The 16,641-nt window shown below is 60.6% G+C and overlaps 2 protein-coding genes across 2 annotated transcripts in view; one reads left to right on the top strand and one right to left on the bottom strand.

The window, feature by feature from the left end:
* Positions 1–10,602, top strand: part of SYT12 (synaptotagmin 12) — a 38,491-nt gene extending 27,889 nt beyond the window's left edge. Inside the window, exons 2-8 of the mRNA XM_069857194.1 lie at positions 4,846–4,894; positions 6,606–6,802; positions 7,576–7,968; positions 8,743–8,958; positions 9,057–9,177; positions 9,695–9,828; positions 10,141–10,602. Coding sequence (XP_069713295.1) covers positions 4,858–4,894; positions 6,606–6,802; positions 7,576–7,968; positions 8,743–8,958; positions 9,057–9,177; positions 9,695–9,828; positions 10,141–10,314 — 1,272 coding nt within the window. The 5' untranslated portion in view covers positions 4,846–4,857 and the 3' untranslated portion in view covers positions 10,315–10,602. The remainder of the gene's footprint in view (positions 1–4,845; positions 4,895–6,605; positions 6,803–7,575; positions 7,969–8,742; positions 8,959–9,056; positions 9,178–9,694; positions 9,829–10,140) is intronic.
* Positions 10,603–12,299: 1,697 nt separating this feature from the next.
* The window catches only part of IGHMBP2 (immunoglobulin mu DNA binding protein 2), a 30,096-nt gene continuing 25,754 nt past the window's right edge, over positions 12,300–16,641 (bottom strand). Inside the window, exons 13-15 of the mRNA XM_069857180.1 lie at positions 15,437–16,255; positions 14,946–15,130; positions 12,300–12,794 (exon numbers count right to left, since the gene is read on the bottom strand). Coding sequence (XP_069713281.1) covers positions 12,597–12,794; positions 14,946–15,130; positions 15,437–16,255 — 1,202 coding nt within the window. The 3' untranslated portion in view covers positions 12,300–12,596. The remainder of the gene's footprint in view (positions 12,795–14,945; positions 15,131–15,436; positions 16,256–16,641) is intronic.

Consider the following 16,641-nt stretch of genomic DNA (forward strand, 5'->3'; position numbering starts at 1 on the left):
CCAGATTTTCAGATCCATGGATGCTCCAAGCCCTTGCTCCTCTGCTGTAATTTGGAATTGCCTCTGCTATTATATTTACCACGTGTTCTTCCTGCTCTGAGCGGGGCTTGGGCTGCACACAACACGGTGTCTGTGGTCTCAGCGTTTCCCTTACAGGCCAGCAGCATCCAGCCTTGCCGGACGGCTCCATCACTACAGTCTTGCCTGGATTTAGGGATCTGTTTGGGATCAGCTCTCAGCAAAGACCTCATAAGCAGCGGAGGAAAAGGCTGCTGGTATACCTCACACCATCTGGAGCACTGGAGCAGCAGCAAGTGATGGAGATGGGAGAGCAGCAGTCTCCAACCTCTGTGTGTCTGTTGGGGACCTGGAACGGGGTCTGTTCCTCGTGTGGGAACACCCTGATCCCTGCAGGAAAATCATGGACCCCCTCCCCGTGCTGTCGCTCCGTGATGGCCCCGGCTGCAAGCTGCTGGATGGTTGCTGGGGATGCAGATCCTCTGGAGCGCCCCACGCTCTGTGCCAGCTGAGTCCATCCCAGCTTGGAGCGCGTGGGTTTTCCCCACAAAATTCTGGGGGGGAAAAAACCCCAATAATCAAAGGGAACGTCTCGGTGTTTGCTGCTCCTGCTTGCTCGCCAGGAGGCTGCGCTGGTGCTTGAGGTGAGAGGCTGAAGCCGGCTCTGAGGATGAGGTAGGACAAGGGAAGAGGCCAGATCTCCCGTGGGAGGAAAAACTATGGGAAAACCGATGGGAAGAGCGCTGGGTTCGCTCTGTGAGTGGGCAGAGCCGCTGGGCAGCTCCAGGGACCGCGGTGGGATGGGAGGGAGGAGGCTCCTGTCCCCTTCAGCCTGGGAACCTTGGAGGATCCAGGGATTTGGTTCCCGGGTGAGGAGGTGCGGACCGCAAACGGCTCTGGGGAGGAGAGCAGCACCCGGGGAGCCAAATCCCCGGTCCCTGACCGGGAGCCTGGGAGGGATGCAGGAATTTCGCTCCCGGGTGGCGACGTGCTGATCCCAGGGGGATGCAGGGAGGGGAGCAGCATCCCTCGGGAGGCAGAGCCCGGGAAAGGGGGGTCCCGGGGGGGGCCGGGGAGGGGGAGGAGCCGGGGGAGGAGCCGGGGGCGGGGACCCCCCTGCCCGGGGACCCCCAGAGATGCGGCTGCTTCGCCCCGCGGAGCGGTGAGTGCGGCGGGTCGGGGTCCCTGCTCTGCCCTGGGGAGGCTGGGGATGGGATGGGGCTGGGGGGGGATGTTCTCTTTTATGGCAATTTCCCTTGGGTAGCTGCCAGCCTGCAGAGCTGGGGCTGAGACCCCTTCTCCATCCCCCTCTCCACCCCCCTCTCCACCCCCCGAAAGCCTCTGCATGCTGAGACCCTTTCTCCCTCCCCTCCAGCCCCCCCGAAGCCTCTGGACCCCTCCTTGTCCCCCCCCTTCTCCCTGCTAAAGCCTCCAGCCCCCTCCTGGCTGCTGCTCGCACCCCCCGGAGCCGGGAATTCCTTTCCTTGCGCCCCCCCCGGGGCACTGGGGGATCCTAGAGAGATTTTCCAGCTTCAACGATTCCATAAATCCACGATTGCGGTCCGGGGGCAGCGGAGCGGAGCCGTGTGCATCCCTCCCCCCAGCCCCGGGGGGAGAAACTGCGGGGGAAAAGCTTTCCCTGCCGGCTCCTGGGGGGCAGAGAGGTGAGGGGGTGATTGATCCTGCTCCCCTGCTTCGCCGGGAGGTTTGGGAGCAAAACCTGGGAGAGCGCATCCCACCCCGGAGGGGGCTGAGTCCGCCCAGCTCATCGCAGGGATGAGCAGAAGCGCAGCCGGAGCTCCAGGGGGAAGGAGGCAGAGCCCGGCAGCCGCTTCCAAAGCATCCCAGCCCGAGCCCGTCGGATCCAGGAGCTCAAACCTCCTGCACTGAAGGATTCGAGCCCATCAGATCCAGGAGCTCAAACCTCCTGCATTGAAGCATCCCAGCTGGAGCTTGTTGGATCCAGGAGCTCAAACCTCCTGCATTGAAGCATCCCAGCTGGAGCTTGTTGGATCCAGGAGCTCAAACCTCCTGCATTGAAGCATCCCAGCTGGAGCTTGTTGGATCCAGGAGCTCAAACCTCCTGCACTGAAGGATTCCAGCCCAAGCTTGTTGGATCCAGGAGCTCAAACCTCCTGCATTGAAGCATCCCAGCCCGAGCCCATCAGATCCAGGAGCTCAAACCTCCTGCATTGAAGCATCTCAGCCCAAGCCCATCGGTTCTAGGAGCTCAAACCTCCTGCATTGAAGCATCCCAGCTGGAGCTTGTTGGATCCAGGAGCTCAAACCTCCTGCACCGAAGGATTCCATCCCGAGCCCATCGGATGCAGGAGCACAAATCCTCTATATTGAAGAATCTGAGCCCATCAGAGCCGTTGGGATCCAGGAGCCATCCCCGCTGGCCTCACCATCCGTAGGGAGCTCAGGGAAGCGAGGAGCGGGGCCGTGTGAGTTTCTGCTCCCCCAGACAGCACCACCACCATCCCCGCTGCCTCCCGCCTGGCTTGGCTCGGGAATCGCGGCCTTTCTCTCCGGGGAGCTCAGCGGATGCCGGAGGGTCCCCGCTCTTCCACGCGGAGCCCCGACCCTCACCGTGGGGCTCGTTCCCTGCCCAGGTAAAGCAGCGCTGGGATGGATGGAGCCAGGCGGCTGGTGGTGGCAGAGCTGGCGCTCCCCGTGCTGAGCCTCCCGGGAGGCGCAGGATGGTGCAGAGGCACCTTTGGGGGCAAAGCAGGGGGGATTGGTGCCCTCGGGATGCGGGTCTGATGGGTGGGTGGCTGCTTCACCTCCCAGAGCTCCCGTGTCAGGATGGGGAAGGCGAGGGGTGAACAGGGGGCAGAGCCTGAATCTTTGCGTTTCGTCAAGTTTTGAGTCCGTCTTTCATGTTTTTGGCCATCCGACTCGATCCGGCTTTTCTGCCGCGTGGATCGGGGCCAGAGTGGGCTTTTCCCCTCCCTCCGGTGGGAAAGGGATGGAGGAGGATGGAAAAGCCTCGCTCAGCTGGGATGGATGCGTGCCAGCGGCAGGGGATGGGCTGGAAGAGAGGAAGGGGATTGCGGGAGAAGAGCTCAGCCTGGCACCCGGGATCAGCGCTGGGATGAGAAGGGAAGGATGAACATGGAGATTGCTGCTGTGCTTTAGTTTTGTTGATAGTTTGGGACCACGGAGCACTGGAGGGTGTTTGCACAGCTGTATCCAAGTGGTTCGGGTGCTCCAGGAGCAGGGAGAGTGATTCCGTCCCCTCCAAATCCCTCAGGTTTGATTTTCCAGGCAGGGATTTGAAAGGCAGGCAGGGGGGACGACAAAGCATCTTGGTGAAGGCTCACGGGAAAGAGCTTCGTTAACTGAAAATGCAATAAATCCCTTCCCAGAGCACCTTCGTTTGCTCACTAATGTCACTTTGCAGAAGGGAAAAACCCCTCGGAGTGAATTCCTGTGCCAGGCACCGCGGCAGCTCCTGGCTCTCCGGGTGATGCTGTGGAAACCTGCTTAGAGCTCATTAGAAAAGGATGTTTTGGAGGGGAAAACCCGTGAAAGAGATGGAAAAGCAGAAATTCTTTCCAATTTCAGAAGGAAAATGGAAGGTTTTTGGAAGGACTCTTTGCCCTGCTGCAGGGAAAGTTGGTCTGAAAAACTTCTGTGCTTTCATATTAACAAAATCTATTAGGAAATAGAAAGAAACGGAGCCTTGGGATCAGGCAGGGTGGTTTCCAGGGCATCAGAAGAGGCTGTTTAGGGTAAATCTCCATCGTGTGGCACTGTTAGGATGTCCGGGTGGATTTCCAGCCCTAAACAGCAATGTGAACCTTAAGCCAAGCTCAGACCATGCATGACACGAGTTTAGCACGTTCTCAGCCTGGATCTCACTGTTTATCCGCTGCACCCAGAGGTTTCTCCCTGTGGGAGGAGATTGAGGGCCCCCTCCCAGCCCTTTCCTGGCTGGTTTGGCTTAGGGACTCGGTTCCAGAGGGAGGAAACCCCTGTCTGGCTGTTATCCCACCCCGCCAGCCAGCGTGGCTGCTGTTTGATGCTCTAATCCGCTGTAATTCCCACCTCTGCGGGTAAAACCCCAGCCTGGGTGCTTTGGGGGGGAATCATCACCCCCACGGTGCCTGAGCATCCGAGGGGAGCTGGGAGCATCGCTCCAGCGTTCCCTGCTCCGTGATCTCCTGGCACGGATTCCAGGGAGCGAGGGGTTTGCTGGCGCAGTTGGTGCTGGATTTTGCTCGCTGGGTGCTTTGGGGGGATCCCACCCCCCCTTTACCTAGCGGGAAATACCTGGCTTGGACAAATCCCCTTCGCTGGGATCTCGCGGACGAGCAGCCTCCTCGCGCTCAGGATGGATCTCACGTAGGACTCACCTGGGAAAACCCTTTGGGGGAGGAAGGCGACGGAGCTTCCCCACTGCAGGAATCGATTCCCGGGGGTCGGCGTCCCCCGAGCCTTGTGGTGACCCCAAACTCGGGCTGCTCCAGAGCAGGAAAGGCCGGGTTTGAGCTGGAAAAGAGGTTGGAAAAGCAGCAGAGGGCTTAAAGAGCTGCTGGAGGGGAGGCTTCCGTGCCCAGAGCGATTGGAAATGCTGCCCATTAAGCGCTCCCGAGGTAAACGATGGGGCTTTGCGGCTCGACGCGGGCTCCCCTGGGGTTCCAGCCCCTCGAGCTCCTCTGTGAGGGGAAGAGATGCTTTACGTGGATGAGGAGCGCAGGCTGGGAGCGATGCGGGAGCAGCCGCCGCCGAGCATCCCTGCGAAACCATCCCGCGATTCCTTAATTCTGCGCCTTCCTCCTAACCCCCCGTCTCCCGCGTTGCAGGCCGTCCCGCTAGCGCGGAGCGTTGGCCATGGACAACGGCCACGGCAGCCGGTACCGCTCGAGCGGTGAGTACATCGCAGCCCCCGCGGGGTTTGGGGGCACAGGGGGCAGGGCTTGGGTTCCGAATGCAAGGGGTGAACCCTCAAACCCCACTTGGCTTTCCAACGCGACCTGTTCCGCCCCAGAAAACGCTCAGGCACAGGGGGAAAACGGTTTGCAGCACAGCTGGGGTTAGTCCCTGGGGTTGCGCAGGGCTGGTAAAGGGTTTTTCTGCCCCAGTTGGCAGCAGGAAGGGGTGAACTCCTGGGCGCTGGGCTGCACCGCGCACCCTGGCGCCTGGAATCACCCTAGAAAGCTGCAAAGCTTCCCCAGCATCCTCGCCCGGGGATGCAGGGATGAATCAATAAATAAATCGCAGCCCCAGAGGGGATTGGGTTGGGGTGGAGGAAGCAGGACCTGGCTCCGTGGCCCTCTGGGCTGCTCCTGGCCCTCTGGAGGGGTCACAGTTCGGTGTCTCGGGCACAAATCGGTCCCCTCTCTCCCTCCCTTCGCCGGCTGCAGCCGGAGGAGGTTTGGGGAGCATCCTTGGGCTTCTTGTGGCTCTGGAGCTGCTGCTGAGGGAGGGAGCGTGCGTGGTGCGTGACGCGGGAGGGCTCCCAGCCCCGCTCTGCAGTGGGAAATCCTGGCTTGTCCCCCCTTGTTCGGTGTTGACCGAGCGAGGGGTGCTGGCTCCGTGGCCGCTGAGATGGAGGCTGGTGCAATGCAGCAGCGCTGCTCGGCGCTCCCGCTGCAGCCGCACGCCACGCTTTCTCCTCCCGGCAGCGCACGGGGATTTTCCCCTCTTCCCAAAAGCTTTTTCCTAGATTTTTTTTGTTCGGTTGGTTGGGTTTTTCCCCCTCTCTCTGGATTTTCTGGGCACTGCCAGGCGGCAGGGAGGGATCTGTGGGTGGGGAGGGAGATGCAGATGTGCATGGAGCACATCTGTACGTGGCACGCATCTGTAGGTGGTGATGGGACCCCTGGGGTGATATTCCCGGGACCCCTGACTCCTGGGGCAGCAAAGCCGGGACTGGGACGCTCTCGGCTCACAAATCCTCTGCCTGAGCCCGTCTGCAACCTGCCTGGGTTTATCCCCGACCTCGGCCGATCCCGTAGCTCCGATCTGGCTTTCTGGCCTGGATGGAGCTGAGGATGAGGTCCTCCTGGCCGCCTGACGGTGCCTCTTGTCCAGCAGGGCCAGGGAGGTTCTTCTCCCTCTGGACTCGGCCCTGGGGAGAGCGCTCCTCGAATCCTGGGGTCAGTCCTGGGCCCCTCCCCACAAGAAGGATGTTGAGGCTCTGGAGCGAGTCCAGAGAAGAGCAACGAAGCTGGGGAAGGGGCTGGAGAAGAAGAGGAGCGGCTGAGAGAGCTGGGGGGGTTTAGCCTGGAGAAGAGGAGGCTGAGGGGAGACCTCATTGCTCTCTGCAACTCCCTGAGAGGAGGGTGTGGAGAGGAGGGAGCTGGGCTCTTCTCCCAAGGGACAGGACGAGAGGGAACGGCCTCAAGCTCCACCAGGGGAGGCTCAGGCTGGAGAGCAGGAAAAAATATTTCCCAGAAAGTGTGATTGGTCCCTGTCCGAGGCTGCCCAGGGAGGGGGTTGAGTCCCCTTCCCTGGAGGGGTTTAAGGGCCGGGTGGACGAGGCGCTGAGGGACATGGGTTAGTGACTGATGGGGATGGTTGGACTCGATGATCCGGTGGGTCTCTTCCAACCTGGTGATTCTGTGATTCTCCCCCAGCAGTCGCCACGACCCCGCCGCGCTGGGAGATCGGCATCTACGCGGCCGGTGCCCTGGCCCTGCTGGGCATCGCCGCCCTCAACCTCTGGAAGCTCTGGCGCTCCGGCAGCTACCCGGCACCGTCCCCCTTCCCCAACTACGACTACCGGTACCTGGAGCAGAAGTACGGGGCGGCGTACCCAGACACCAAACACAAGGTAGAAGGGCGGGGGGGGTCTCACTTCTCTCTCGGGGGGAAAGGGTGGGAAGTTTGGCTTCTCAAGGTAAAAGGGTGGGAAGTTTGGATCTTCTCTCTGGGTGGAAAAGGAGATGGAGATGTTGGAGTGAGTGCAGAGGAGGCCATGGAGATGATCTGAGGGGTGGAGAACCTCCTGAATGAGGCCAGAAAGAGAGAGTTGGGGTTGTTCAGCCTGGAGAAGGCTGAGGGGAGACCTTAGAGCAGCTTCCAGTGTGGAAAGGGGCTCCAGGAAAGCTGGGGAGGGGCTCTGGATCAGGGAGGGAAGGGATGGGATGAGGGGAACAGTTTGAAGCTGAAAGAGGGGAGAGTGAGATGAGATCTTAGGGAGAAATGTTTTGCTGTGAGGGTGGGGAGGCCCTGGCCCAGGCTGCCCAGAGCAGGGGTGGCTGCCCCATCCCTGGAGGGGTTCAAGGCCAGGTTGGATGGGGCTTGGAGCCCCTGATCCAGTGGGAGGTGTCCCTGCCCATGGCAGGGGTGGGACTGGATGGGTTTGAGGTCCCTTCCCACCCAAACCATTCCAGGATTCCATGAAAAGCCGCGGGCAATGAGCTGGTGCTGCGGGATCGGTGCGGGGCTGGGAGCTGCAGGAGGCGCAGGGTTCGCTGCCGCGGCAGCTCGGGGCCAGGTGGGAGCTGTACAGCATCCAAACGGGCGCTGGCGCGTCCCTGCTGGCCCCGGCGCCGTACGCAGAGATGGGAAGCATCGCCTGGCTTCTCCTTCCCCTGTTGGCAGCGAGCGATGGCCCCGGGCTCGCAGCGGCCGCTGGATAGGAGCTGCCCCAGCCGCAAGAGCAGCCTGCGGGCGGACGACACCTTCGAGAGCATCAACGAGCTGGGGAGCCTGGAGCTGATGAGCAGAGACCTGGGCCTGGCCGCCTACGGCCCCTTGAAGAAATCCATCTCGGCCGACTCCCTCAGCTCCATCTCCTCCATCGGGAACAACTTCGGGCAGGACTTCACAGTGGGGCAGGTGGAGGTGTCCATGGAGTACGACGCGAAGGCGGCCGCCCTGCACGTGACGCTGCTGCAGGGCAAGGACCTGCTGGAGAAGGAGGACGCGCACTTCGAGTCCTGCTTCATGCGCATCAGCCTGCTCCCCGCCGAGCACATCGTCGGCATCTCCCGGGTGAGACGCTTGCCCCTCTCGCGCCAAAGCCCCGCGCGGTCGCTCCCCACGGCCCCGCGGCAGCCCCTGCTTTCGGGTCATAGAATCACAGAATCACCAGGTTGGAAGAGACCCACCGGATCATCGAGTCCAACCATCCCCATCAATCACTAACCCATGTCCCTCAGCGCCTCGTCCACCCAGCCCTTAAACCCCTCCAGGGAAGGGGACTCAACCCCCTCCCTGGGCAGCCTCGGACAGGGACCAATCATGAAAAATTTTTTTCCATGAAAAATTTTTTACTGATGTCCATCCTGACCCTCCTCTGGTGGAGCTTGAGGCCATTCCCTCTCGTCCTGTCCCCTGTCCCTTGGGAGAAGAGCCCAGCTCCCTCCTCTCCACAACCTCCTCTCAGGGAGCTCTACGGAGCTGCTGTGTTTGCTCCAAGGGATGATGTAACAGGGACGATGCCTGGGAAAAAGCATCGTGACTGGGACACTTGTGGCTGGGGCTGGATTCCCGGCTCCTGCATCCAAGAGCACCGTTGACCTTAGTTTTTAATTAGAATTCATGGGTGACGAGGGAGGAAACCCATTTTCCACCCCAGTTGCTGAGCGGCTGTTGCGCTCAGGTTGGAACCAGCTTGTGTCCCTGTGGAGGCTGCGACCCAAAGCTCCTCTGGGTGGGGGATGCGCTGCCCTCTCAGCCCCAGAGCCGTGTGCTCCTCGTGGCTCCCACGGGAGAGCCGGGGTCCCCTCGGCCGTGGCCCCAAACCAAACCCCTGTCCCCACACAGATCCAGCGCAGCGCCTACGCCGTGGCCTTCGACGAGCGCTTCTCCATCCCGCTGGACCCGGCGGCGCTGGAGGAGAACAGCCTGCGCTTCTCCGTCTTCGGCATCGACGAGGACGAGCGGAACGTCAGCACCGGCGTGGCTGAGCTCAAGCTCTCCGACCTGGACCTGGCCGCACGCCCCTTCAACGCGTGGCTCTACCTGCAGGACACGAACAAGGCGAGCGGGGGGCTCTGGGGCATCTCCCACCCAGGGTCCTGGGGGGTTCTCCTCCCCGGCTCCGGGATCGGGGGGTGACGGCGCCTCGTGTCCCGCAGGCGGTGGACACGGTGGGCGAGATCCTGCTCTCCCTGAGCTACCTGCCCACGGCCGAGCGCCTGACGGTCGTGGTGGTCAAAGCCAAGAACCTCGTGTGGACCAACGGCAAAGTGACCGCAGGTCAGCGGTGGCAGGGAGGGGGGAGGCTTGGAGGGTCTGGGGGGCCCTGGTCTTCTGCGGGCTGGAGGTGGGCTCCATCCTGGTTTGTGGATATTCAGAATCATGGAATTATAAAGGTTGGAAAAGCCCCCTCAGCTCATCCCGTTTAACCGTCAGCCCAACCCCACCATGGCTGCTAAACCACGTCCCCAGGTGCCACCTCATCCATGGACGGGGACCCCGCCACCGCCCTGGGCAGCCTCTCTCAGGGCTTCACCACTGCCAGTAAAGAAATTTTCCCTGATACCCAGTAAACCTGCCCTGGCGCAACCTGAGGCTGTTTCCTCATCCCATCACTTGTTCCTTGGGAGACCAGCACCCACCTCACAACCTCTTTCTGGGAGCTGCACTGGGGTTCACTGGGGCAGCTCCCGTTGAGGACAGACCCAGCAGGAAGGTCCTCCAGACGTGGTTTCTCCGTATCGCAAGGGAAACGCATGTCTGATGCCGGGTATTTCCTCTTCCCCACCCCGCGCAGATCCCTTCGTCAAGGTGTACCTGCTGCAGGACGGGAGGAAGATCAGCAAGAAGAAGACAGCGGTGAAGAGGGACGACACCAACCCCGTGTTCAATGAGGCCATGATCTTCTCTGTGCCGGCCATCGTGCTCCAGGTCTGTCCTGGCTCCGGGGGCTGCGTCCCCATGCTCCTCAAGGGCCCCAAATCTCTGTGCTAGTGAGGACCCTGGTGTTGGGGGTCCAGGGGGGACAGTGAGTGGGATGGGGCTGTGGGGTGTGTGATCTGGGGGATGAGCACATGGGGTTTTGGGATGGGTGGGTGTCCATGGGAATGTGCGGGTTGGGGGATTCCAAGGGAAGCGTAAAGGGATGTTGGGGAGGGAACGGAGCTGCAGATCCATGGGGACGGTGTCAATGCAGCCCCCACTCCACGGAGCACCCCTGTGATGACCTTGTGCTTCCCACAGGACCTGTCCCTGCGGGTGACGGTGGCTGAGTGCGGCGAGGACGGCCACGCCGACAACACGGGCCACGTCCTCATCGGCCCGGCGGCCAGCGGCATGGGCATCACGCACTGGAACCAGATGCTGGCCACGCTGAGGAAGCCCGTCTCCATGTGGCACCCGCTCCGGAGAAACTAAGCTGCTGGCGGGTATCCCCGGGGCCCTGCTCCCCGGCACCAGCCGAGGGGACTCGGCCGCGCTCACCCAGCACCGCGACGGCAGCCGGGCAGGGGCCGAGCGAGACTGTCGCGCTGAGAGGGCAGCGGTGCCGGCGCGGCCGGAGCATCCCTGCTGCCAACGCACTCGGAGGCCGGAGCGGCCGCGTCTCTGCCCTCCCGGGTCACCCCGCATGCGCTGGGGGCTGCGAATGGACCCGCTGGAGAAGGAGCCCCCTCCTCCCAATGGACACAAACCGAGCACCCTGCGTGCTCCTCGGGGTCCGTGGTGCCCCTGGACGGGGACCCAGGGCTCCGGGGAGGGGCGGGGGGGTCTACGGAGGGCAGATTCTGGTTGAAGGGGGTGGGAATGGCACAGGGGGTGATAAAATGCCAGCATGGCATCATTTCTCTCGGCGCGTGTGCTTTTCCTGTTGGGATTTGGAAGGTTTTCGTGCACTGAAATGTTTCCTGGAACAAGGGTGAAGTAGCAGCAGGAGAAGTGATTGTTCTCCTATTTTTTCAAGCAGAGCAGATCCCTGCCCATGGCTCTGCTCCTGCAGAGCATGGTCTGGGCCTGACGAGTGGTTTTCCAGCCTCTTAGGTCTGAGGGCAGCTCAGCCCAGTCATCCCCTAACGCCCCAACACGGTTGGGATCAGCTTTTTCCACCCCAGTCCCTTTGCCCGGCTAAACTCACTCTCAGGGCACAGCAAATTCTGGCTTTTATAACTCAAATCTCATGACTGGGGGTTGTTTTTTACAGCCCCTGGTCCCAGAGTCACCCTTTGACTTGCTCCTCCCAAGCTGTAACCTAAATTTGGGTGCAGAGGGAACATCTTGGTGCTGTGACCAGAGACAGAGACCAGACACCCCCAGTTTCATTGTTTTTAAGCCCAGCTCCTGTTTCAGGAGGAAGGAAGGGATAAACCCACTGGGATCCTGTCCATTCCTGGGCTCCTGCCCCACGCAAGGACCAGCCCTGGGTGAGATTTGGGTTTCTGGGAGCCGATGCCCACAGTTTTCTGAAGGGTGATGGCTGCGCTGGGACGAGGCCGTGATGCTGCGTCCTCCCCCTCCACAGCTCTCGCAGGCACCGCACTGGCTCCTGGCCTCCGACAGGCCCAGCACAGATTCTCTTCTCCCACGCTCCAGCTCTTCCTCCTCCCCACCTCTCCCTCCGAGAGCCCCCAGGTCCCATCTGCTGCCGCGTGAGCCGGTGCCATCGCTCCACAGGCCGACACACGGCGCGGAGTCACCGAGGGGACGGGGCAGCGGCTGGGGAGGACGGAGAGAGGCTGGGGAGAGGATCAGCAGGTGCCAAACAAACAAGGAGATGGACTGGGTTTGGAACAGCATCAGGGAACGGAGCTGGCAGGGACAGGCGATGCCGAGAGCACTGAACAACCCTCACATGGCCGGTCCCTGCCGTCCTGCTGGGGGCTTTCCCAGTGGACATCGACCTCCAAGGAGCTTTGCAGGAAGGGCAGGACAGGGAAAAACTCCTTTCCCCGGCAGGTCTGGGAAGGGAATGGAGAGCCCTGGCCAGCGCTGCTGGGAGGGATGTGAGCGGAGGCAGGGGCTGGCGGCGCGCCCGGAGCAGCCGGCTGGGCGTTTTGGAGCAGCGTGTTGGTGCCGGCGAGGTAAGGACTGGAGGCCTCTCTGTCCCCACGCAGCCCCGGAGCAGGGCTGAGCCCCTTTGTGTCACGGGGAGGGGTGCAGCCCAGCTCTGCTGGCTCCCAAGGGGCCACCCGGGGCTCTGGGTCTCACAGTGTGCTGCGCGAACACGCCAGAGCACTCCGACTCCGCTCTGAGGGTTGGGGCACTGGGACAACAGAGCCAGAGGCATCTGTCTTCTCAGCCCTCCTCCCTGGAGGTGAGGGTCACCGGGGTTTTCTGTTCCACCCATGTTCCTGCTCTCATTTACCTTTCAGTGTAGCAGGGAAAAAGGTCACAGCGAGAGCTGATGGCTTTAAGGGCTTTTTAATTCCCATCCCTACCAGCACCCCCCGAGCGCACCAGTGCTTTGTCAGTAAGGAGAACTGGACAAAAATAGCCACTTGCCTTTCTCCGTCTCTGCTCTGCAGTTTGGGGAAGCCCAGTGATTATTCGGGCACGCTGGCTCCAAGCTGTCTGCCACCCAAACCGTGCGCTCCCATTTTCCTCCTGGCTTGGCTCGGCTCAGCCCTGTGGCTTTAATGAGCAGCATCCTTGGTGTCAGGAGTCGGACCCACAACTTCAAGGTCAAAAAGCAGCATTCGGGTCCCTCATTTCTCCCTGTCTTTCTTTTTGCTCTTCCTCTGGTTGGTCAGCTCGCTGAGCTTCTTGTCCAGGCGCCGCTGGAGATGCGCTCTCGTGGCTGGGTCCAGGGATTTGTCTTTGGAGCTGCTCCCGGGATAGAGAACCCCCTCCCTGCTGATCCTCTGCCGCGCGTGGGCCTTGGCCTTCTCCCCGCAGCCATGAACCTGGCGAGAGAACAGACACTGGTGGCAGGGGCACACAGGGCAGCCATCACCTGCGTGGGAATCAAGCCTGGAATTCCTCTTCCCCTTGCGTCCCATTCCCCTAAAACCATCTCCCATTTATTTATAGCTCCTCTAACAGAAAACAGTATCTAAAGGCAATGTTTCTCCTGCAGTCTGCACGGCAGGTCAATTGTCTTCCTGGTTGGCTTTGGTTCCTCACTCCTAAGGGGAACAGCAGGATCTCTTCTGGATCCTGCATGAGAGCCAGGAACGAAACAGCGACTTGGGGGGAAAGGAGTGAGAGTGGGGAGGTGACTTGGCCATCAGAGACCTTTTTAGCCATGATCTGCTGGTTCAGTGTGATCAGATCTGCCTCCTGGAATTAAAAAGCTTCCTTAATGCTCATTCCATGCAGGTAAACCTTTCCCAAACCCACTCTGCGCTGAAGCCCAGGCTGTGTTTAAGGTGAATTAAGTTCAACCCCATCTGGCATCATCTCCTCCAGGCCTAAATCAGAGAGCCTAAAAGTTTCCTCCTTCTGTTGGTCCATCCTGGAGTCATTTGCCGTTCTTGGGAACCTAAGCTGATCTGAGGATCCCAGCCCATTCTCCCAGTGCCCAGACAACCCCTCCTGTCCCCACTTGCGCTGCCGGATGGGGTTGTCAAGGGCTGGGAACAGCCTGGCCTGCAGCTCCCAGACCGGACAGGCATTCCCAAGCCTCCTGCCAGAGCTAAACCAGCCGTCGCTGATGGACACTCCGACCAGCTTTACAACAGGCACCGACTCCTGCACAGGTAAGAGCTGCAGCACAGGCTGAGCAGCCCTCGAAGCGTCTGCTCTATGGGACGGGGAGGGGTTTGGCAGCTGGGGCTGCTCCGGGGAACCAGAAGCAATTCCTGAATAGGGACTCTCCGTATGCTGTGACTCCAGCCCATCCGGGATGGCTCCAGCCCCTCCAAGGCGGCTCCAGGTATGTGCAAGGACGGGTGGGAGATCCCAGGCTATTTCACATTGAAGCCTGACAGCACCTGGGAAGAGGGCTGGACTTTAAAAAGCAAGAAAAACTCATCGGTATGGATTTTATTCTTCCGATTGTTTCTCATCAGAGTCTTCACAATGCAGCAGGCAGAGGCGATGCTGCAGGAAATCAATCTGTATCCCAGCTGGGCTGTGACTGACCATAAATGCAGCCATCCTTTGCCATGGAAACAGATCGAGCTTGACAAGGGGAAAATCTGTGCCGAGGATTTATAGGTCAGCGTGCTGAACGCTGCTGAGCTCGGGGAGGCTCCGCGCAGCGAGGAGCTCTGCCTGGGTGATGCAGGATGAGGGACGGTGGGCGCAGGAGGCTGCGGCCAAACAGAAAATCTCAGCCACCATGTGGCTACATCAGCTCTGCCCCCAGGATTCGGACCCCGAGGCCAGTTTATTGTGAAGTTTAACCCTGGAGGCTTAAACTTACCTGCCTGCCTCTGCACTCAAACAGAAAGATGAAGCCTGACACCAGTTTAAGCTCTTTCCAGACGCAGGAGGAAAGGGCTGCCAAGCAGCAACAGAAGAATCTGTTGGTTCAGTGGCCATCGCTCCCCGGAGGCGCAGGGCAGTACAGGGCTGCGGTGACGCCTGCTCCAGAGTCCTCCACCGCAAGGAAGCGGCGCAGGGAGACTGAGGAACATGGCTACGGATGGGAGGCTGCACAGCATGGAGCAACTCAGCTCTCAACACTTAAGGAAATGCCTAACTGCAAATTAGGCAGGCAGCTCTGTGCTGGCCCAAGCCTTGACTTGTCCCCAAGCTGCAAGTGGATTCTGCAAAGACCTGGGAATTGCGTGTCCAGGCTCCCTCAAGTCACTGCGCTAAGCTCCTGCCTCCTCTTTTCTCCTCTCTGTCTTTATCTGTACAACCTGGGTGTGTAAATGGAAGAAAATGGTAAAGAAAGGCACAAAGCAAGAGGAAGGGAAGAAAAAGCTCAGGAGGAGGCGTGCAGAACCCATGTGTACCACCTGGCAGCCCTTCCTACCTGCAGCTCCGGCAATCGAAATCCTGCCTGGGGAGGTCGACGGGGAAAATTCCCATTAAAGCTTTGTTGCTTGGCACCTCCCAGCCCTCCGCAGCCCCCACGCGCTCAGACCGCGGGGCAGCCAGCGTACCTCGGGGATGTGATGGCTGAGGCAGTAGCGCCGGTTGCAGTGGAGGCAGAGCTGCCCCAGGGTTGTGACGCTGGCTTTGCAGCGGGGGAAGCCGCAGGTGTTGTCAGCTTTGATGGCCGCAGAGATCAGAGCGTCGATATCTTCCTCTGCCATGCTCCCTGCTCCGCTCCTCGCTGCCGGCTTTCCTGGGCAGAGGACAAGGGAAGAGACCCGGCTGTCGATTCACCTTCCTGGGAAAAGGGTCCCCAGCACTTCTCTTTTGACTTTAGGAACACACCTCCAGGCATCCAAACCCCCTCTCCCCGAGGCACTACAGCCAACTGATGCTGCTCCTGCCAGCTCTGCAGTGACAAGCACCAGAGCTTTCCAAGAGCCACGTTCCACACACACAGACAAATCCCAAGGCCTGGAGGCAAAAGCACAGGGATTAAATAGCTGGATCCACTCCAGCATCACCATTAATAGTGTCGGTTACAAAGACAGAGCCCTACCTTTGGCTTCACTTTTGTCTTTTTTCCTGCTGCTGCCCTGAGGCCCCAGCGCCTTCCTTGCCGCCTCCTGCCTGGCTTTCTCCCTCTGAACTCTCTCCAGGTGCAGGGATTTCAGGTCCACTTTCTGCGGGCCATTGCTGCTTCCCCCTGGCTCAGCAGGAACTGGAGTTTCCCTGCTGGGACGCTGCGGCTGAGGAGCACAGAGCTGGTCCCCGTGGGGAGCGGCTGCAGGGAGCGAGGGCTCGGCTGGCTCCTTCTTGCGAACACTGAGGTAGCGGTTCCTCCCTTCGCCGGTGCTCACGTGCTGCAGCCCCAACTCCTCCGCCATGAGGTGAACCAGCATCCGATCGTGGGAATTGAGGGATGGTGGGAAATCCAACTGTGGCTCGCTGCTCTCCAGGAAGGCCACCAGCATGGCCTTGAATCTCTCGGCACCATCCTTTGTCCCTGTGCTCTCCCTCCCAGGTTCGCTCGTGTTTGGGGACAAATGTGCTTCTGCCTTGGGACGTGTGGTTTTGGGCGCTGCCCCTTTGGGTTTCCTCCCCGGAGGTGGCTGCAGTTTGGACTGAGATGCTGCGGGAAGCTTCGGGCCCTGCTGCCGCTCGCCGCGGCCCTCCTGAGAGTAGTTTTCAGGGACGATGTCGTCGAGGTACTCGAAGGCCGAGCGCACCTCGCCGTGCTGGCCGAAATAATCCACCAGGCGTTTCAGGAAGGCCTGGTTGCTGACGGTGCGGCTGTCGCAGATGACGGCCACGTGGCGCCGGGCACGTGTCACCGCTACATTTATCCGCCGGTCTTCAGCAAGGAAGCCCACCTCGCCTGCAGGAAAGAAACCAAGGGGCACAGGGTGAGGAATGAGGGTTAACAGGGCTGAGTGCTGGTTCCTGCACTTGGGCCACAACAAGTCCTGCTCCTCTGACCTCGCAAGAGGGTTTCCTGCTGGATCTGGAATGGCTGCAGAGGGACGGGCACTAGTGGTGAAGGTCCCCAGTGTCCCCTGAACTGGGAAACGCAGCTGCAAAAATGGTATGGATTTCTCCCAACGGTCTTGGAGGACACTAAGAACACTTCTTGTGCCCCATGCAGTCCAGAGCTGTGCCCAGACACTGGGGGAAGTTGCCTCATGCCCCCAGGAAAGCATGAGTGATCCCTGCTCTGGAGCTGAGCTTTGGCGTCTAGGGAAGAGGGTCAGGCCGCACGCCCTG

The sequence above is a fragment of the Phaenicophaeus curvirostris genome, chromosome 5 (genome assembly GCF_032191515.1).
Source record: "Phaenicophaeus curvirostris isolate KB17595 chromosome 5, BPBGC_Pcur_1.0, whole genome shotgun sequence".
Classification (NCBI taxonomy): domain Eukaryota; kingdom Metazoa; phylum Chordata; class Aves; order Cuculiformes; family Cuculidae; genus Phaenicophaeus; species Phaenicophaeus curvirostris.